Raw genomic sequence first — 22,383 nt, 5'->3', positions numbered from 1 at the left:
GGTAAATATCAGGGTAAAGAAAATGTGGCTAAGACTGAAGATGCTGTGACAAGGTCCTGTGCTGGCAATGAAGAGATGCCAGAAGGTATTTGGAGCAAAGAGTTGGGCCAGGCAGGAAACCTCTGCCTGTGGTACAACACCTGTGTATTTATAGTTTCAGTTTAGGATGAGTATGTTCCTATAGCAAATGTATCTTTCAAAAGCTATTCCCATCAGTGCTGCCTACATGCCAACCATTGTGGTCCCTAATTTCAAGACTCTGGCTCTCTATGCCTTGGAATATTATGTTTAAATGTGTATTCTTTAACATTAGTGCCGCAAACCACTGCAGCCCCTCTGTCCTTCTGTAACCCCGTGGGCCAAATGCAGCTCTTGGCAAATGCCTGTGGTCTGGCCACCATCTGTGCTTAGCATGTGGCCTGTAAAGTGAGATGGAGGTTGCAGTGCTGTTCTGGAGGCACTGAGTGAATCATTCTTATGGGGCCCGCTCACTGGGGAGGTCACATTTCCTCAGCTGCACCTTGTCTCCACAGCCCTGCCCAGGGTAGTAACCGTGTTTTTTCATCAGAGGTAGCATTATGGCACACAGGAGTGAAGGAACTTGTACCATCTGCACAAATCAGTGCTGCCAAGGAAGTCTTGAGGAGTTGAAAAGGACGTATCCCGAGTGTGCTCATTAACTCTGGCCAGCTTGGTGCATCGTGTGAGTGGGAAGTAGGCAAATTGGTGACAGTCAGATGGAAGAACCTCTAGCTGAAGTGGAACTGGTATATAACATATAAATTACATTAATGAGAGTGAGTTTTTGTCACAGCTTTTCTGCATAGGTAGAGTTACTTTGGAAAAGAGCTCACAGTTTGTAGGGCAGCAAGTGAAACAGGTCGTGTTTGAAATGGAAGTGTTGGAATATCACACTTCTAATGAAAAAAAAATGTGCTGAGTTTTTTTAGAAAATAGTAAAAGGAAAAAGTATTTTTCTGTTTTTGCAGGTTGTTTGCCTAATATGTTTGACAGTACTTCATATTTTCACTTTCACAGTTTCTCCTGGGTTGGTAGTCAGTTTGTTCTTGTTTGTGTGAATTCTTCATACAGTGACAGACTAAAAGAAACAATTCCAAGGAACTGAAAAAGATGATTTCACAAACACAAAAGTTGGCAGAATCGCTAAAAAAGAACATCAGGGTGTAAAACTATGTTTAATACTGTCTGTGGTTCAACAGTTGATGATATCACTGTAAATTCTTACTCATTTGCTTAATAGAATCAGAGAAACGTGTGATGAAAAAGACACGTCCATTCATGAGTCTTTGCCTGTCCTGGTAAAATCCTCTTTTAATAACATATCCATCAGCAATTGATCCAAATGTATTGATATACACATCAGCCAAATGTATATCTTACTAGATGCAACCAAATAGTTAAGACTGTTTCAGTCTATGGTTGGATTTAAAGCAGAGATTCTTGAAATCCCACAATGTCCTTATCAAAAAGCTCAGGCAGTGTGGGTTGGATGAGTGGGCAGTGAGGTGGATTAAGAACTGGCTGAATGACAGAGCCCAGAGGGTGGTGATCAATGGCACGGAATCGAGTTGGAGGCCTGTGGCCAGTGGAGCTCCACAGGGATCAGTTCTTGGGTCAGTCTTGTTCAACATCTTCATGAACAACTTGAACGAGGGGACAGAGTGACCCTCAGCAAGTTCCCTGATGACACCAAACCAGGGGGAGTGACTGATTCCCCAGAAGGCTGTGCTGCCATTCAGCGGGATCTCAACCAGCTTGAGAGTTGGGTAGAGAGGAACCTCATGAGGTTCAACAAGTGCAGAGTCCTGCATCTGGGAGGGAACAACCCCCATGCACCAGGCCAGGCTGGGGGTGACCTGCTGGAGAGCAGCTCTGCAGAGAGACCTGTGAGTTCTGGTTGATAATAAAATAAACATGAGCTAGAGATGTGCCCTCGTGGCCAAGAAGGCCAATGGCATCAAGAAGAGTGTGGCCAGAAGGTCAAGGGAGATTCTACTTCCCCTCTACTCTGTCCTGGGGAGGCTTCAATTGGAGTCCTGTGTCCAGTTCTGGGCTCCTCAGCTCAAGAGGGACAGAGAAGTGCTGGAGAGAGTCCAGCGCAGGGCCACCAAGATAATCAGGGGACTGGAACATCTTGCTTATGAGGAAAGGCTGTGGGATCTGAGGCTGTTTAGTCTTGATAAGAGCACACAATCCTTAGAGTATGTGTTCAGGTTATATATTGTTAGCCTATATGTACACTGATATTTTTTTGGTCTCTCTTTAATTGAACACATTTTAAGGGAAAGTAGTTGATTAAGGTTCAGTGTTAGGACTGTATATGCATGCATGCTTTTCCTTCACTCAGTGTATTACTTGGAGGGAGATGAGCGCTGCAGAAAGGATAGAAAGATAATAATACTACTGCCATAAATAGTGTATGATGCCGAGTTAGAAATTCAAATATGGTTTGAGCTGCGTTATAGAATCGGTGAGACTACGTTTAATCTATGTATGGTAACAAACTTCAGGAATTAGATAATTAGATTCTGCAGAGATCCTGAGCTGCAGGCAGTCTGTCCCTGTTTGCAGTTGTGCACTGTAGTGTGGTGAGAGGTGGGTGGCCCAGAAGCCTCTCACAGCAGGGCCTCGGAGGCTCTCACTGGACAGGTCATACTTGTTTCCTAATGAAATACTTGGTCTTCCAGTTACCTGTCTCATAGATAATAATTGGTTCAAAGTGAACTAAACTATCAGATTATTCTTGAAGTGAATGCCAGAGGTGGTGCTGGTGATAGATAATGGCTGGAGCAGTAGCCAAAGAAGAGGGATAAGGTAAGTATCTGGAGAGACTGGTGAGGCTGGAAGTAGAGCCCAAGGGTAATAAATGTAGGGAACAATGCTAGGATTATAAAAAAGGATGTCAATTTTCTTTCTATTTGATTGCTGCTTGCAGTTTTAAGGCAAATTGACTAGCAGGAAATTGCCATCTGGTAGTGATGGGAAAGGCTGTATTGCTTTTCCTTACCTTTGTGCACTTGACTTTGGAACTTGAACACTATTTTAACAAAGTTTCTTTTCAAGTGTGAATGCCTAAGATTGTTTATTTGACTTGTTTGCAAGCAAACTTAAAGTACAAAAAGTTTTACTGTTTGGAACTAGAATAACACTGGCAGATCCATAAAACTTCTTCCACTTGAGGTGGTAGAGTAATGGGCAGAGGTGATTTAAGGGACAAATGGGGTGTGCACTTAGCCAGAGAGTCTCAGATCGGGTATATGCTGGCAGAAGAAAAGTAAGAATCAAGTTCAGTTCCAAAACGTGGAGGTAAACATGCTATTGCTGCCAGAGATTGCTTTCAATTCATCAGCTACAGCTCTTCCCCTCTGCTCCTGCTCGCCCTGTCTCACATTGTCCTTTGGCTGCTGGCTCTGCCCTGCCTAAACCCACAACAACTCCTCTCCCTGGTCTCTTCTCTCTCTGCACTCTCCTGTGTCCCTCCCTTCTCCTCTTCTGTCCCTGTTCCTCAAAGGACAAAACAGGTTTTCCAGAGCTAGCCAAATGTTGCATGAATTTTCATAGTAATGGCCAAAACATCTCTTTGATGCCAAGATGAGTCACTTCCCAGTCGTCAAGAGCTCACTCAAATGTTGAGATCTGGGAGTCTTCAACATACAACCTTTTTGAAGTATTACTTTGTTATGTTTTTATTCCCTAATCTTGTTACTAGAAACAGGTGAACTTTTATGACTGAAACTTTCTAATACTGTTCAAGCACCACAGAAATGGAAATGACAAGCACCGTAGCTGTAGGTGTCACTGCAATAAATGTAGATCCCCTTGATACCCCCATAATCAGAGGGGGAGAAGTGTACCTGCAACAGCCCAGCCTCACACACTCACATGTACTAAATTTTGGTATTACTGGGAGTCACTGTTACCAACTGAGGAACATAAAGGACTTAAGTTCTGGACACCTGAGACCTCTGTTACTGGCCTTCTCACTGACGTTGGATCAGTTATTTCATACATCCCAACTCACTTCCCTGGGTCAAATTCCCCAGCTTTATAAAGAGCTATGAGTAAACTGTATGACTGAAGTGTTATATGCCCATTCACTCGTTTATTCATTCATTTATGTTTTCCTTCTTGAAATCCCATAGTGGGGAAAAAGACACACATGCACTATCTTCAGAAGATTCTTCAGAAGAATCCAGTCTGTTACAATGTAGCTGACAATGTTTACAGATTTGTGCCATTGCAAATGTTTTCCAGTTTAATTTTTTCCCCCTAACTGCTAACACTTATCTTCAGTTCAGTTTTGAGCTAACACGTCCAGCTTGTCATGGATCAGCTCCCCCCATGCACTTTCAGTGAAGTGTCACCCTCCCTCTCATCACAGTTGTGTCACTGGAGAAGGCAGAGTGAGACACAAGGACCAAAGAGTCAGAAGTGGAGAGTTGAGTTTGTTCCTCTCATTCCCACACTGATAGGAAAGAGTGACCTAGGCAAAGGGGCTGGAATTCTTTTAAATCAACTTAAAAAGCAGTCTTGTTGCATTCTACTGTCCTGTAGGTAACCCATTTTTGTGATTCTTCCTGTTGGGCAGTGGTTTTACTTTGTGTGTTAAATGTGGTTTGGCTGTTAAGTCTTGGTGTTTGGAAGAGAGTTGATGGTTCAGTTGCTGGTTTTAAAACTGGAACTTGGTCTCCCAGTTGACTGAGATCTTTTTTAAAATCTTACAGTAAGAGATGGCTGCTGGGCTAGCAGAGCTATGTTCATGTTGCCTGTATCCTAAAGCTGTGACTACATGGAGCCCTGTATATCACTTTGATTCTTGTAATTTGTGTAAGAGACTTAAAGGGGTTTGATTTAGTGTGGGGCACTGCTGATCTAGGGCTACCCACAGAAGAGTATCATCTACTTTGTTTTCTTAGCTGAGTTTTACTCTACAAACTTAGTATCAGTAAGAAAATTAGTGCTTTAAGTACCTAACATAAGGCTAAAGAAAGAAATAAAGTGACTTTCATGGTTCTCAGAAAGCTGCCATTTTATAAAGGAGGATGTTTTGGTGAGTATGGGAAGTTTTACGTGATGCTGATGAGCTGTATGTCTGTACCAAACTACACCCACTGGCACAATCCTTCCTCTGCCACTGAGAGACTGAAAAGTTCCATTCTGGAGAGCAGCAATGCATTCCAGCCTCAACATGACTGTGTGGGGTTATCCACTTGGTATGTAGGGGCAGCACCATAAGCAACCTTACCAGATGCACACCAAGTGGAAGCCAAGCTTCCAGCATCCTCGTGAGCCATGAGTAATTCTCAATTCATGTTGGGCTGAGCAGAATAAAGGGGCTACAATCCTTGCAGAAGTTATGCACCAAGAGTGGTGTGCTGATCCTATCTTTTGTTCATCTGCTTGCAACTGGAAGTTAGATATAGGCGTTGGAATTAACCAGATTTAGGCATTTCTCACCCCCCACGTTTCCTCATGGAAAAATGTTTATAGATAAAGAGGGAAACAAGGTAAAAACTCTCTCACTGTAGGGCTGTGTTTATCCCGACCTATGTCTAAGCTCCACAGTGTATTCTGTTGTCAGGGATGTCAGTCAAGCAGGAAAAACTGAAGTTGATTTCTTTTGTGCAACAGCTGCAGAACCAGGAGATGCTGAGGGCGATGGTGAAGAAAGCAGAGCTGGAAATCAGTGGCAAAATGATTGAAACGGTGAAGAGACTCGAAGATCCTGTGCAGCGACAGCGCAACCTGGTGGAACAGGAAAGGCAGAAATACCTCAACGAGGAAGAAAAGATTGTCAAGAAGTTATGGTAGGTTGAGAAACATCTTAGAATGTTGCTTTCACCTGTCTTTGTCTTCCCTAATGTAGCAGCTTTCACTACTGTCTTCAGTGAAAGGGAACCTGTGTGTGCTGTTTCAACTGTGTTTTCTTGCACTCATACTGTCTGTAAAATTGTGTCTGTGTTGTACACATCACTGGTCCTGACTGACAGTCCTCCTTACCACAGGCCACTGGGTAACTTCCACCAGTACAAAGAGTTTCAACCTCTTTAGAAGTCCCTTGTAAAGGGACAGATGACTGTAAGAACCATGACCACCTCCATCTTCTGAAAGCCTCTTCCTGCTCTAGCTCTCCCTTCAGCTTTGTGTGTTATGCCTTAGGGATGGAGGGAGGCATTTCCTCAAGAACAAATGGATGCAAAGTAAGGTAATTAGTTTGGCTTTAAGGATGGAAATCAGATTGCAATAGGGAGTGCTTTGGCTACTGCATGAGAGATGCAGCGGAAGCTGATGAATAGGGCACCAAAGTTGGATTGCAATCAGCAATGACAGTCTGTGTCTAAAATTTACTCACTAAGGTTTCCATACACTTAGCTGCAGATAAAAATACTTTGAGGTGGATTTTTTTTGGTGTTACGCAAGAACTTTTTGTAAGGCTCTTCTTTTTTTTCCAAAAAGTTTGGCCTACCAAGACTGATGGGATCCAGTTGTTTGGTTTAGTCCATGTTCAGAGTCAGCAGGAGGCAAGACGGAGTTTAAATCAATAAACAATTTAGCTAGTTCTTTTTTAAGATGCTATATATCTAATTATTTCTCATTACTGCATTTTTATTCACACCTGAAAAATGGTTCCATAATAGAGAGAAACTTTCTAGTCAGCTTGTCATTGGAAACAATGACTGAAGAGCCAAAGGAGTAGTTACTGACAGCAAAGGAGCGTAAATTTTCTGTTGATCAATGTGTTGTCAGATAAACCAAGATTTTTAACAAAACTGATGCATTTGTAAAGACCAAATGGAGTGTTTCTAAGAGAGTGTGTGTTTCCTGTCAAGAGAAGTCGAAAGTGCAATAACACAGTCCATGTTAGTGTATGTAATCCTCTCAACTGCCTTGTAGTCTATATAAATAACATTATGTTGTAGTCTTAAGTAACTACCCTCTTGTTCATCACTTTATTCCTGTGTACCTCACTGCTTAGCTTCTAGAGTGTTTGTTTGCTGTGGAAAGAACAATTTGTGTGATGGCTGTTTATCACATTTCCCCATAAAGTGGATACTGAGTGAGGTCAAGTGCAAATGACATTAGTTGTTACAGCTGTTCATTTGTGATAAAGCTTTGATTGCAATATGGTTGTGTTTTAGCAGTGTTTGGATTTTTTCTGTTTGCAGAGTTTCTGCTGCTTCTGTGCTACTTCATTTGTTAATGTTACAGGAAAATGTCTTACTTAGATCATTCATAGGCTCTAAATATTAGTTCAACCCTTTAAGAGATGTGCTAGAAACACTGAATTACAATTAATTTTCATAGGTTGTGTCCAATGAGATTTCTTTGCCTTATATTTGAACGTTTGCAGGATCAGAGCCCAAATGGAAAAGCACATCTGACAACAATGGTTTAAGTTCAACAGCTGATGACTGTTAATAATGAAGACCATACATCACAAAATTACACATCAAATGTCACTGGCACTATCCAGAAAAAGGTCAACATTCTGTATAGGCACTTTCAATTACACTGATCCCAGCGCAGAGGTGTAAACAAATGCAAAGCAACAGGGCAGAAAAATTACTGTTTCCTAGTCTTTCAACTGGTGCCTTCTTAGCCTTTCCTGAATCCTGGGACTAACGCAGTACGAGGGAGCTTAAGGATTTCTGCAACGCTTATGCAAGTGTATTTACTAACCTGAAGTGGTAAATCTCAGCTTAAAAAACTCTCCTTTCTGTAATTCTGAGGATTGTTGCTGGGAAATAAATAAAAATATTGGTGGTTCGTTGTTGTAAGCAGCAGGAATGGGGGAGTACATTTCAGAGCAAGTTTTCTGTTGAGCAGCTATTCACGATGCCTACAGAAATGTGCCCATGTGGGTTACAGCTGTAGCAGGATTACAGTTCAGGGATATCTAATGAAATCTAAAGAACAGTGTTAAACATAGTGCTTATGCACACTTGTAGCAGTGGAGTACACACACCAAGAGTTAACTGGGTAGGGATTTTTCTGTCTAGTTTTTAATTCAACGTTAAAGGTGTCATATGTGACACTTTGGAGATTACAGATACTAGCCTTAAAATTTGCAAATCCAAGGATAAATCATGATGATGTGACACATTGACTAATGAAGTATTTGTGTTGTGAGGAGGGGGTAACAGGTATGACTACTATACATTGTAGATGATTCTAAGCACTTTAATAGAGGGTGTTCTATGAGCACAGTAGTTAAATTACAGCCACATCCAACTAATTGGATACGATCCACAGTAAGTTACAATTTACATATTTGTCAGGAAAAAAGTATCAGACTTCATAATAAGAATGACTGTGCATAGTAAAAAGGAAACTGCAATTAGCAGTCTTGGAGAGCCACTGGTAGCAAATACTTGGGAAAGGATGTAAGAACATGGCAAAATGCTCAGAGCACACCTCCTTGGTTTTAATGACTTGTAGCTCAGGGATTTTCTAAGTCACAGATGGTGTCTTCACATGCAAAAGCTCTGCAGGGATTGTTTGCTTGTCATTAACTTATATTTTAAAAAATCCATGTAAACTTTGTTGTGTACAGCATCTAGGTGCAATGAGTTCTACAGAGTCATTCTTTTTTTGGGTAGAAAGAACCTCTTTTTATTTGTTTTTGAGTCTTTCCCATGTCAGCCAATCCCTAAACTCTTAAATCATGCACAGCAGAATATTCACCATCGCCATGCTAGTCATGGTGTTCTAGTTTCTCCTTCACTCCCTTTCCACTCCCTTATTGCCCACACATGTCTTTTCCAGTCTGAAAAGTCATAGTCTGCGTAGTTATTCCCCTTCATAGAAACCTTTCTATACATTTCAGCATCCAGCCTTTCTTTCTCGACTCTTCTAAATCTAGTATAGATCTGTGAGATGGGAGTGGGGAGAGCCCTCCAACAGCTGTACTGGATGTGGGAGCACGGTGACTTCCTGCAGTGGTGTGGTGATGGCCTCCATGTCCTCATGTTCCACGTGAGCTTCCCGCTACAAATCCAGCATCTCATTCACAACAGATGACTATCAGTTCAAAGTTCATTACTGCGTATAAAAACACAGGATTTGGGGACGTTGTTGGTTTTCGGTGGGATTTGATTTGGTTTTATTTCTCCTCATGAACATTACATTTGCTAAGAGTTAATTTAATCTTTAGGGTTTTCCTGGTTGGTTGGTGTCAGGTGGTCCATCTGCAGCTTTCTGCAATCACCTTTCATTTTCATTCCCTTCAATAATTTAATATCCTTTTCAGATTCTTTTTTTCCCTACTGTATACTATATACTAGTCACCCTCTTTTCTAAATCCTTTATAATATGTTGAAAAGCACCAGCCCTAAACACCAATCCCTGTGGAACCCACCAGCAAACTACATTCATTGAGTAAGCTGTTCATTGATCCCTTCCCTTTACTTGTAATACTTTATCCACGAGAGAATTTCTTCTCTTGTCTTGTGATAACTTTTCTTTCTTGAAAGCTTTTGGATTGCCTTGTGGATTTGTGAGACTTCCCTTCTCTTTACACAAATGACATTAATTCCTCCCTAACACAACCTATTTATCCATTCTTTGTTCTTTATTTTGGTATCTATCAGTTACACCAGTCTAGGTGTCAGTCTCACCAGAGTACAACTGTATCATCTATGTCATTTTCCACTACTCCGATGACAAAGCAATTTTAATGAAGGAGTTACATGCTTAATATTAATAGTTCAACTGATTCACCCTCAAGAGCAAATATCATCTGTCCTGGGTGATTTGTTACTATTAATTTTGACAGTTCATTTTGTAACCCGTTCTACTGATACTGCAATCTGAGACAGGCTTTTTCTTTGCCTAAAGAAAGATCTTGACATAACAGTTTGCCTCTGTATAAAACAGTTGCAGAAAAATCATTTCTCTTGTACTAGCCTTCTGAAACGGCATTGATATGAGTGTCTTGTTAATTTAGTTTGCTCATCCTAATCTATAACACCAAGTTGTTTCCCTAGTTACAGAAAAGAAATGCTGGAGACCACTGGATCTATTTCAGACTTTGTCTCCTGAGGGCTAAAGTTTCTTTTCCCTTGTAGTTAGCAACAGGTGTCAGTGTAATGTGCTGTCCCAGGAGTACTTTCAGGATCAGTTGTCTTGTATGAGAGTGTCACTGTATGGAATCAAAGGAGTTTACAATGATCCCTCTATTACTGCTGAAAGAACAAAGGGGAAAGAAAGATATTGTCAGCTACCTGGAAGTCTTTCTTTTATTCCTGCATTTCCAACAATCACAAACCTACCAAAACGTTATGACATTGTTTTGTGTTTGCTCCTGTTTCTTCTTTCCACACATGAACAAATCGAAGCTTCTGCCCATGCCTTTTCTGTTGCCTGGCAGATGGGAATATCTGAGAAGCTGCTTCTTCAGTGCTGATCTACAAAAGGGAAGGGAAGGGAAATACCCCAGGACTGTGCACTGTCCAGCCTGAGCACCAGCATCGGGGCATGAGGAGTGGGAAGGATGCAACGGCTGTAGAGCATCCTTCTGCAGGGCTGGAGCCTTCGCAGCGTAATGAGTGACAGAAGGCTAAATTCTTTTTCCAGTTCCTCCCTATTGCAAAGGCAGACAGACACAGAAACAACGGGTATCTGCATAACTGCAGCCTCTTCCACTGGAAAAATACCCCGAGAGACGTTCCCCTGCTGCCATCGTGTGGCCCAGGGAAAGCTTCCTGCTGGAGCTCGTGGGAGCCGTGACTCCCCCTGCTTCTTCCAGGCAGAGGCTTTGTGAGAACAGGAGCCTTTACCTCCACTTGTTTGTGATCTGTTCAGAAGCAACTTATAATTTTTAGTTCAACGTTGATTTATAGCTTCTAAAGTTTTTAGTCTGCGAATTGAAATGCACTCTTTGTGTACAGTTGATGTTGGGATCCTGGTACTATTTCTGTTTCTCTGTGTATCAGAAGTACTGTTGCATTGCCTTTGTCATTCTGTGTACCTCCACTACTGCTTCACATTGACCTAAATGCAGAGTGGTGCTGCAAGTGATTTTTTTCTCCTTTTTATTCTGTTAGTGGCCAACCACTCTTCTCCCCACATCACCTGTTCACTGAGATGGATCTCAGTCGTGACCTGACTGAAAATAAGTAATTTGCAACTGGATTTGTGTGACAGTGATGGCCCAAGGGAAATACATATTAATGCAAGATGTGCAGTTGGTGCAGAAGGCAGTTTTTCCTCTACTCCTTTTCAGGCGATTGGCTCGTACCTTGGTTCTCTTACAGCAAGTGGAAAACTGCTACCTGAGTGGATGTGAAAAATGAGGCCCCAAATTAGGTTAGAATAAGTAACAAATTTGTCTGATCAGACTTTGATTTGCATTGTTTTCTACCATGTGATTGAACCACTTCTCAGAGTGTTGCTGAGAAATTTACTGTCTTAATAGAGGTGGACTTCTCTTAGAATAAATGCTCAAGGGATGATCCTTTTAAGGTACTCGTGTGGGTGTTTGTATAGATGTGCATAATGCATTTCAGGGGGAGCTGAGACACTTTTAAGCTTCTGTGTGGAAACTCCAGCTAAAGCAATAAGATCTCAATCTTAAACATACAAAAAAGTGGCTCCAGAACAAAGATCAAGTTAATGTGCCTCAAGGATTGTGAAAATGTATGTGGAGTATGGAAGCACTGGGAATAATATCGGAAAAGGTGTCGAGGAAGCACCAGACAGAGATGGAGGAGGCACAGGACAGCTCTAGTTGGAAAAAAAACACTTGAAGTGATTCATCCTTGAATCCAAATGCTGATTGAGAGCTGCACACTATGCACACTTGCTGTTTCAGTCTGGCTATTTGTGGAAACACGGCCTTGCATCCTGTCTAGAGACAAAATAAACCCAGCAGATAAACAAAGTTGCATCAAGGGGCCATTAGTGCCAGTTTTGGGGTCATTGCCTCATTGTTGGGGGCATTCCTTTTCATGATATCAGCAGTCAGAAAATGCAAGGTGTCAGTCAGTACTGGATGTAGTGGTGCAGTGTGCACCACTTCTAGGGTTTCCATCCCCAGAGGATGATGATATGTGATATGTGTTTCACCACTTCACCCACCCTCTGTAGCACAGCTGCCCTGAGGTCAATATGCTCTGCACATCTGCAGCCTGTCAGAGAAGTCCATGACTAGTTACAAGCCTGTTCCTATGCTGGGAACACAAATGTCCAGCATCCTCACCTACCCTCGTGGTACCCTGCTGGTTTTTTCGACCTGTGGTGTCAGATGTAAAGATGCTGTAGATGAGGTTCCTGGTTCAGTTTAGTCTATTTGTTTACATGTATTTAGTTGTGATGGGAAGGTTCTGCTTACATTTTATGTCCACCTTTTTTATTTGTCTTGCCAGTGAGCTGGAGGCATTTGTTGAAGACCTGAAGAGGGATTCCACTGCTTCCAGCAAGTCAGTTACACTGAAAGATGTTGAAGATGGAGCCTTTCTTTTGCGTCAAGTAGGAGAAGCAGTTGCCACTCTGAAAGGTGTGTGCTTTTCCTTTTGCTTCATTTCTTTCAACCACAGTGGCTGAGATCAGTTTTGCCTTTGATATGGAGGCATTGACTTTCACTTCCAAAACAACTCAAAGTTCAGATTAAGGAGCCTATTGCATGGGTCCTGGAAAGAGGTCAACACTCAACTATTTAATGCTCACCCCATCATCCATTTCTCCCCAAAGCTTTTATCATTTCCTTTTGAGCTTCACAGTTGTGTTTGCAGGAGAGTTCCCGACGCTGCAGAATAAGATGCGTGCGATCCTCCGGATTGAGGTGGAAGCCGTGAGGTTCCTGAAGGAAGAGCCACACAAGCTGGACAGCTTGCTCAAGCGTGTGCGCAGCATGACCGATGTCCTCACCGTGCTCAGGAGGTGACTTGTTTGGAGTCTTTTTGTTCTTCATAACTAAAGAATGTCCTTAGGCAGGGCTGGAACAATGTTCAGATTAGAGCTCCTCCTCCCCCTAGACAACTTTGAGAAATGCAACTTCCTTACAGTATTTTAATGATTCTTCCTAGAGGCCTCTGAAAGGAAATCAAATTAGTCTTTCCTGTGCTCTGTGCAGTGGTTCTGTTCTGACCAACAGCTCCTGGTCAGTGAGATCTTATGATTGCAGCTAGCTCCCTCTGAGCTCGTAGCTCTGAATCATAGAATCCAGATTTGGGAAGTACCTGGATGAGAAAGCTTATGGAGTGGCATCAGTCCCATATCTGAGCTAATTAACTGTCGACATTTACAGGAATCTAAGCGAATGGAAATATTCTCTGACCCTGAAAAAATCATCCCAAAAGTGTAACAGTAAGATATAAACCAGGAAAAGATTCTAAGTGTATAAAAGTATCCAAAGTCTTCCAAAAGGAATAAGTATTTTTCAATATACTTGTGAATTCATTCCAATTCTTTATTCTGTTCTTTGCAAGAGAGATAAGTTTGAGAAAGTTGAAATATTAGATACAATTTGTGTCCACTACTATTTGTATCCACTAAGTGCCAGTGTTCAGCTGTGTTTATCAGAATATATGAACAGCAAATGACAGCTGGTCTGTATGAGGCAATAGGCATTGGATTTAATTCCTACTGAAAACCAGTGAATCAGGCCAAACTGTCAGTTTTGGTGGTCTCAATTTTACTTTAATTAGAAGAAAATGTAAGTCATAAGCCTATTGTTACTACCATTACCCTAAGGAATGCAGGGCTTTTATTGTTTCCATATATCCTGAAGCATATGTAAAATGGATTTGCCAGTAGTGTCAGATGGATTAAATGGTTTTTTAACAGGTCTTCCACAAGCCATCACTTATTTTTCCATGTAGATAAACATCTGTATCCTTTCTTATTAGTTTCCTTTTCTTAAAAATGACTACAGTTATTTCCTGTCTTGCTTTGTTTGGGAAAAAATCCAATGAGCATGCCAAGGTTTTACCAAAAGTAATTTTTTTGCAGCAAAATTAAGCCTCACAAAGTCTGTTTCAGTTATGGAAAACCTGATGGCATTTAGCAGCCATTTCACAGCTAACTGCCAGACTTTACATCCTCAGCTCATCTTATGGCAAACTCTTTACAGACATGACCTTTGTAAAGTATCATTTGAAGGTTGTGTTTTGGTAATTTGCCAAACTGCCACCTCACATTCTGTGTAAGTACCACTTTCTGTGCTGTTAGCCCAGGAACATCTTGTTTAGCTAGAGTTTAAGTCAACTGATTTCCATTCCACCTCTATGATGCATATATTAGATATGACTCTCTGGCAACCCTTGCATCAGTGGATTTCATTCTAATTAGAGTGGCAACTTAGAAACTGAGTCCTTAACTCTGAGAGGAAACTATAAAGTCACACAGCTGAGCATCAGGAAGAATATCTAAAGGGTGCATGTCAAGAGGATGGGGTGACACTTTTTCTGTGGCATGCAGTGACAGGACAAGGGGTAACAGACAAAAGCTGGAACACAAGAAGTTGTACTTAAGCACAAGGAAAAGCTTCTTTCCTGGGAGAGTGAGGGAGCCCTGGCACAGACTTCCCAGGGAGGTTGTGGAGCCTCCTTCTCTGGAGGTTTTCATAACCTGACTGGACATGTTTCTGTGTGACATGGTCAAGGTGAACCTACTTTATCAGGGGAGGTCAGACTAGATGATCTCTAGAGGGCCCTTCCAACTCCTACCATTCTGTGATTCTGTAAAACCACCATTTTGATGTTTTTGATGTAGATGCTTTTCCCTTGCAAAAGTTTATTGTGAAGTATTGCTTGTGACTTGCCTGTATGCTAACCATGGGCTACGCTGTTGTGTTCAATTTGGCTGGGCAGACATGTTACAGAAGGACTGCTGAGGGGTGTGGATCCATCCCAAGCCGTGCAGTGCTCTGCTGTGGAAAAGGCCAGTGCAGCTGATGCACCGAAAACCCAGGAGGAACTCAAGCATGCCCAGGGCCATGCAGAGCAAAGCCTCACAGCAAGCACGTCAGAGTCCCAGGTGCCATCAGTCAAGTCAGAGGTCATCCCCTTCTCAACAATGACGGTCCATCACGTGCAGAGCTCGCCTGTTGTCATCCACCAGTCTCAGCACTCCTCAGCCCTGGTCAGCCATGCCCAGGGCTCACCCACCACAGCCAGCCACAGTGACGGTGTGCCAGGGGGTGGGCACCTCTCAGCAGCCCCCCCACAGGAGCCGGCCGCAGGACCCCCACCCGCACAGGCCACGCCAGCACCACAGGTCTCTGTCAATGGCACTACCATGCAAAGTCTTTTCATTGAGGAAATTCACAGTGCAAGTGCCAGAAACCGAGCTGTATCAATTGAGGTACGGTGTATTCTACTCAACCAGTCTACTCTCTTTGGGTCTGAGCTTCCAGTCTCACTCTTGAGACTGCAGATGGGATTCTTCACGTGCATTCTGGGTGTTCATGTGCTTCACCTTCAAACTACACCGTACACTTCTGAACATCCTCTCTGATTTGAAATGCAACAGGATAATAACATGTAACCCAAAGAGTAACTGTGGCTTTGAAATAACATCTCTAATTATTGTTTTCTAAACTCTGTTTTAGATCACCTTCTTTTTGAACAATAAGATATGACTCTCTGGCAACCCTTGCATCAGTGGATTTCATTCACTCTTTAACTCTCCATATCCTTTATTATGTAGACAAAAAAGTAAGAGTGTGAAGTTTCTGTGGCTCACCCAGAAGTGAGCTCTCACATCTTGTTACAAGCATGCACTTTTATCACTAGTGTGATATAGTAAGGCAGTGACCCCACATTTAAATTTTGCCTGTGTTCACTTAGTGAGCAGTGGCCACTGTCTATCTGTTATGTGTCTGTGCCATATCTAGCACAGTGGAAGTCAGTGTTAATATATTTCTTCTAGTTGTTGGCTAGAACTGAAAGACTCTATCCATATTGGCCTATATTGTTTACATATGGATTTTCTTTTAAGTGATCACAGTGGAAATCAGATAAATAAATAGATGCTTTGTTGTTTTTGTCTAGCAAGCTGAAAAGAAATGGGAAGAGAAAAGACAAAACCTTGATCACTATAATGGAAAGGAATTTGAAAAGCTCTTGGAAGAGGCCCAGGCCAATATAATGAAGTCAATTCCTAACCTGGAGATGCCTCCCCAGCCAGCAGCCCTGCCTAAAGGGGATGCAGTGGAAAAGCTAGAAGTCTCAGGTAAGGTTTGCTAAAGTGTGCTGAAGAAGTGCATATCTGGAAAAGAAAGGCTGTTTTCCCTTCTTTCTAGAAAGGTTTCAGTTTACAGATTACTGTGTTCATGATCATACCTGTGAGTGTATCCCTGAGGAGAAATGCAGGTCCTGAGGACAGGATGCAGTGACTTTACAGGTGCCAGTGTGGGTAACCAGATGAACATAAATTTCCCCATACTGCAACTGAAAGTGTGAATTTTTCCTCTGGAGATAAAGAACCCTCATGAGCAGAAGAGTAAACAAAGTACACCTTGCTTTTGACAGAGATGAGAATATCTGTCTGCTGTGCTATATATCTAGCATGCTGGGCTCAGTTTTGCACTTAAGACTTTAGCATAACAGATTGCTTTGGAAAGAACCACAAAGAGTTTAAGTACAAATCATCTTACCATCAGAAACCTGAAAAGGTCTTTTTTTGTAGATGTATTTGTTATCAAAAGACCAAAACATACCTGAGGTTTCTGAGGGTAAGGAGGCCTTTTAGCTTTGCAAAACACATTCCAACAAGTTGCAGCAATTGGAAGCTGAAAGTAGAAAAGGTCACATTAAAAATTAGCTGTCAAGTTTGAACTAATCACTGAAGTTAAATTACGAATGTATGGGATTTCCTGTCACTTCAGATCTTAAAGCAATACTATGTTTCTTTCTGAAAGGCTGCTCTGACACAAGCTCTGTGCATGACACAGACCTGCTTAAAGAAATCCTTGAACTTACACTAAGTGGAAGGTCAGGCTATTTGATCTTAATGATCATTGGTAACTTCACAAAGTTAAACTATAAATACAAGCAGTGTTTTGGATGAGTCTCTGAAAATGACCTTAATTCCACATAACAGAGTTGTCTTAGGGAAGTGGATAGGAATGAATGAGTTACACAGTAGACATTCAGGCTGCCCACAGCTGTGATAAAAACATACCAAGTTTCAAGTTGAATGTGAGTCAGACTGTGACCCTGTAGCAAAACAAGGCAAACATCATAATGAGATCAACAGGAATATCCACAAGACACATGAATCTGCTCAGAAGTGGTGAGCTCTTACACAGAAATTCCCAGACTCAATGTTTTTGGACTTCAAGGAAGACTGAACAAATAGGGTTCAAGAGGATAGCGATGATAATGACTAGAGTCTTAAAAAAACATGATCTCTAGGGAACAAAAAAAGAAAGAATTGGTTTTGTTTAGCATGAGGAGGCAGAGTCTGAGGAAGGACAAAGCAATCTCTGAATACATAGAAATCAGCTTAATAAAGAAAAGACCAACTTGCTTTGTGTGGGCAGAAGAGCAGTGGAAGTTGGCAATGGCAATCAGGAAGATCCAGGGTTAGGTATTAGAGAAAAACCTCACAAAGTGAACCACTGAAGAAGGCTGAGTGAGGCACTGAGGAAGATGTGAGATCTCCATCGTTAGAGAGAATGGCTTAGACTGGCATTGACCAAGAATTATATACATAGAGCTGCTTTGCAGTAGAGGGATGTTGAGGTGTCCTTCCAGTCTTACTTCTTTCACAATTTAATGTACAAATCCATGTCTGAATTTCTTCAAAGTTCAAGGAGCGAAAAAGACATCTCAGACAAACATGAGTCAGCTGCAAAATTCTCACCCAGCTACTTAAGCAGTCATCCATCCAGCTCAGCAGCCTGATTCTGACAGAGGCAATGGGAGATACTGTCTGGAGGCAGCACAGAACTTTACCACCTTCTGCAGCCCGCTAGTACTCCCCTAGCACCCCCAATTGATATTAGAGGGAATATCCCACCCTCCTCCTTCTCACATCCATTATGGACCTGTTATCCAGTAATTCCTGTATACTTTTGCATCATTTGCATCCTCACTGCTGTGGCAGCAAGCTCCCCATCTTGTGAAGGAGCTTTGCTTCATCTATTTTAAGCTGATCTCATACCAGCTTCACTGAGTTGCAATTTGGCAAACAGCAGCTCTGCATTCCCTTAATAGGATTATGAAGGCAGTGGGTAAATCTTGATCACATCCTGGAGGTCTCAGCCAACCTCACAAGTTTCAAACTGCAAGCTTGCAGCCTTTTCTGGTCCTTCCATCTAGACCAGATGCTCTCTCCTCAGGCTTATATCAGTTGTGCTTTGCTAACTCCACTGTGGAGCTGTGGAGACCAGAGGTGCATGCCACACTCAAGGTGTTGGCATGCCAAGGTTGTAAATAGCTGCAAAACAATACCCTGGGGCTTGTGTAGACTAATTCACATAGAATTTAAGAGGAGTGTTCAGATCCAGCATTTTGTCCTGGGCGCACCTTTAACGTTGGCAAGTTGTGGCTCTTTGGATCTTTCTCATAACATACATAGTTAAAATAAATTCTGTTTAACCTTGTAAAATCATTTTTGACTTTTGGCACTGCTCAGTGAGGTTACTGGCTATCAGCACAGTCCTGTTCTATAATGTGTGGCATAAATAGAAAAAGTCAGTGAAAATAAACACCATATGGGTGCGGTGAGCTGTGACATCTCAAGAAGTGCAGAGCACACCAAAGAATTTTTGTAACTCCCAGAGATAACTAATCCACTTCTAGAATACGATTTTGCACAGTGTGTAGCCAGCAGATTTAAGGAGAAATTTGGTGAGATTGAGCCGTTTGCCTTCTGTTTGCCTAATGAATCCTGTAATTGTAACATAAGGGAACAGCAAAGCTTTTCCTTGCTATCTGATTAAATACCTCATGTGCCACCTAACTCTTCTGTGATTCAAGATGAAAATGTCAGTGTCAGTCTGCTGTAGACTAGAAAACTGAGCAGCATAAGGAAAGAAAGACCATCTACTTCCTAATACAGTGCATAAGACACTGTCCATGCATTAGGAGAGTCCTCTGTCGGCTTCGCTGCAGAACCCAGATAGATCATGTTGCCAGAGTATGTTGTCTCAGCCATTTTCCACACAGAACCCAATTAAGAAACTCTTTCTTTTTTCCCTGCAAAGCACAAACCAAAGTAGAATTACCTACTTTACACAATTTTGCAGATGGCTCTGTAAATCCTTCTTTAATGTCTCGACTCTAACTCACACTTGCTATTGAGATTGTTCAGTGAAAAACGTGGAAAATGCCTCTATCACATAAGTTAGAAATTGGGCTTCTTTGTGCCTTCATTCGTGAGAGTGCCCTGATTTTTGGCAAGTGCTGACTGATCAGTGGCTTCCATTAAAGACAGTTTGCTTATCTGACTACAAAAACGGCCTCGAGGCAGGCATTATTTTAAATATCTTTTTGAGACATGTTGGGTTGTTTTGGTGCAAGTAGAAACTTGTATGGTGGGAGAAATTAGTTTCAGTCTGTCTATACCTGCTGAAGAATGCTTCAGTTCAGTGAAACAGCTGAGGATGTGCAACTCCCATTTTGTTTACAGGAGTGCAGAGCCCTTTGGCATCAAAGCAGGTTCCATAAAGTAGGACTTTTGTACATGACTAGTCTCAGACTCAATGAGTTCTGCTTGTCCATTTACTCCTCTCTCTTTAAATACGCTAGAAAATCTCAGCCATTAGGAACAACAACAACAAAGTATTTTCCCCATTAATTTTCCTCCAAAGTTTTATTTCTTTAGTAAAGAAACTAGAAATCCATCTTTGAAGTTTTCTATCTTGCCCAGTGTCATTGCATTGACTGTGAGCAAACCCCATCACAACCTCTCCGTAATGGCTCCAGCTAAGGGATGAGAAGGATTGATTGGCCTTTGATAATCTGCATCTGACACACTCACTGACAATTTCCCTTGTCTGTTTCTCCTTTTTATTTCCCATTTTGAAGACAGAGGTAGATGAATGATATGAAAGATATGGTAGTAGTCATTCTATCTCTGTGTCTTCCATGTCCCTTGCTCTTACTGTGAGAAAAACTTTGGTGTTCTTGCAGTCAGAGACCAATTTGAGGGTAGTGATTTGAGACCATTAAAAGGAGTAGGGATTTACACAGGCCTGTCTTAGAGAATTACTCTGTTTTTACAGCAGCAGATCTTACCTTAGGCTGGTGGAAGTACAACTAATGTGACAAAAATGTGTCCAGTTCTGGGCCCCTCACAGTTCAAGAAGGACAGGGAGCTGCTGGAGAGAATTCAGTGCAGGGCCACGAAGATGATGAATGGAGTGGAGCATCTCCCTTATGATGAAATGCTGAGGGAGCTGGGGCTGATCTCATTAATGTTTACACATATGTAAAGGGTGGATGTCAGGAGGATGGAGCCAGGCTGTTCTCAGTGATGTCCAATGATAGGACAAGGGGCAGTGGGTATAAGCTGGAACATAAGCAGTTCCAAAGAAACAAAAGGAAGAATTTCTTCATTGTTCAGCTAGGGAAACACTGGAAGGGGCTGCCCAAATGGATTGTGGAGTCTCCTTCTCTGGGGACATTCAAAACCCACCTGGATGAGTTCCTGTGTGACCTACTCTAGGTGGTCCTGCTCTGGCAGGGGGATTGGACTGGATGATCTTTCAAGGTCCCTTCCAACTCTTAAGATTCTGTGACTAGAAACTGAGTGGGGTGTATTAACCAAAGAACTGGTCTAATGCAAAGTGCATCTGGAATGTCACTCTTCTTGCAATCCTGCAAGGGAGTGCCAAATAACCACAGAGCTAGGTAATACAACTGAGTATTTCTTTAAGCTTAAGCAGCTTCAAAGAATGTTTGAGCTAAGAAAGGAAGAAAGATGAGGCTGGGTCAGATGAGGGCTCTGTCCAGTCCCAGGGGCCAGCCAGCGTGTCAGAGGAGCCTGACACAGCCCCAGGAGCTGGCAGTTATGCAATAACTTGCCCAGAGGGAACACTTAGCCCTAAACAGCTGGATAATCCCAAAAGCAGGAGGTTTTATCTTTCTGGGTTATATTTATTCCAGCTGTTTATATAACACTGAGTAGCTGCAGAGAGGTCATTCTCTCACTCTTGAAAACAAATATTGTTAACAGCAGTGTGAAAATGGTGGCTGCTGCCATGTATGATGCTTAGACTGCCACTCTCCATCACCTTCAGTAAGTAGTGGAGAACAGGAGAGGTGCCTGAGGACTGGAGGAAAGCAAACACCACTCCAGCCTTCAAAAGGGGCAAGAAGGAGGGTCAGCCTCACCTTCATCCCTGGAAAGGCAATGGAACAACTTATCCTGGCCACTGTCTGCAGGTATTTAAAGGACAAGAGGGTCATTAGGAGCAGTCAACATGGTTTTACCAAGGGTAAGTCATGTTTGACCAACCTGATAGCCTTTTATGAAGATGTAACCAGAATCTCCCACATCATCCTCGCAGCAAAACTGAGAAAGTGTGGGCTGGATGATCAGGTAGTGAGGTGGGTTGTTAACTGGCTGAAGGGAAGAAGGCAGAGGGTTGTGATCAATGGGGCAGGGTCTAGTTGGAGGCCTGTATCTAGTGGAGTCCCTCAGGGGTCAGTGATGGGATCAGTACTGTTCAATATATTCATTAATAACCTTGCTGAGGGAACAGAGGACACTGCCAGAAAGTTTGCTGGTGATACTAAACTGGGGGGAGTGGCTGACACACCAGAGGCTGTGCTGCCATTCAGCAAGACCTGGACAGGCTGGAGGGGTGGGCAGGGAGAAATCTAATGAAATTCAACAAGGGCAAGTGTCTTGCATCTGGGAAAGAATAACCCCATGTACCAGTACAGGTTGGGGAATGAACTCTTAGAGAGTAGCACAGGGGAAAGGGATCTGGGGGTCTTGGGGGGCAGCAGGATGAGCATGAGCCAGCAATGTGCCCTCGTGGCCAAGAAGGCCAATGGCATCCTGCGATGTATTACAAGGGCTGTGGGCAGTAGGTAGAGAGAGGTTCTGCTCCCCCTCTACTCTGCCCTCCTGGATGAGTTCCTGTGTGACCTACTATAGGTGGTCCTGCTCTGGCAGGGGAGTTGGACTAGGTGATCTTTCGAGGTCACTTCCAACCCTTCAGATTCTGTGATTCTGTGACTAGAAACAGCTAGAGACAGGTCACAAGCAGGGCAGTGATGATTCTGGAAAAAATACTGTCCAGTGGCAGTGGGGAAGAGGAAGCAGCAGCTGAGTGAGGAAGCAGCATGAAGGGGAACACCAGCTTGAGAAACTGGACTCCTCTTGGATGACTGTCCTCAGAAAGCAAGGACTGGCTCTGCTTAACTGTTGTATTTGGTATGTGAGTCTTTATGGGTTAGCAAA

The 22,383-nt window shown here is 42.5% G+C and overlaps 1 protein-coding gene across 9 annotated transcripts in view; it reads left to right on the top strand.

Annotated features, from left to right (window-relative positions):
* The window catches only part of KIAA1217 (KIAA1217 ortholog), a 356,921-nt gene that overhangs the window by 321,188 nt on the left and 13,350 nt on the right, over nt 1-22,383 (top strand). For all 9 annotated transcript variants that reach the window (XM_061996591.1, XM_061996584.1, XM_061996582.1 and 6 more), the window contains 5 exons: nt 5,653-5,828; nt 12,387-12,517; nt 12,753-12,900; nt 14,832-15,324; nt 16,014-16,194. In XM_061996591.1, the coding sequence (XP_061852575.1) occupies nt 5,653-5,828; nt 12,387-12,517; nt 12,753-12,900; nt 14,832-15,324; nt 16,014-16,194 (1,129 nt within the window). The remainder of the gene's footprint in view (nt 1-5,652; nt 5,829-12,386; nt 12,518-12,752; nt 12,901-14,831; nt 15,325-16,013; nt 16,195-22,383) is intronic.

The sequence above is a fragment of the Colius striatus genome, chromosome 5, assembly GCF_028858725.1.
Source record: "Colius striatus isolate bColStr4 chromosome 5, bColStr4.1.hap1, whole genome shotgun sequence".
NCBI lineage: Eukaryota > Metazoa > Chordata > Aves > Coliiformes > Coliidae > Colius > Colius striatus.
This window is presented reverse-complemented; position numbering and strand designations above follow the sequence as displayed.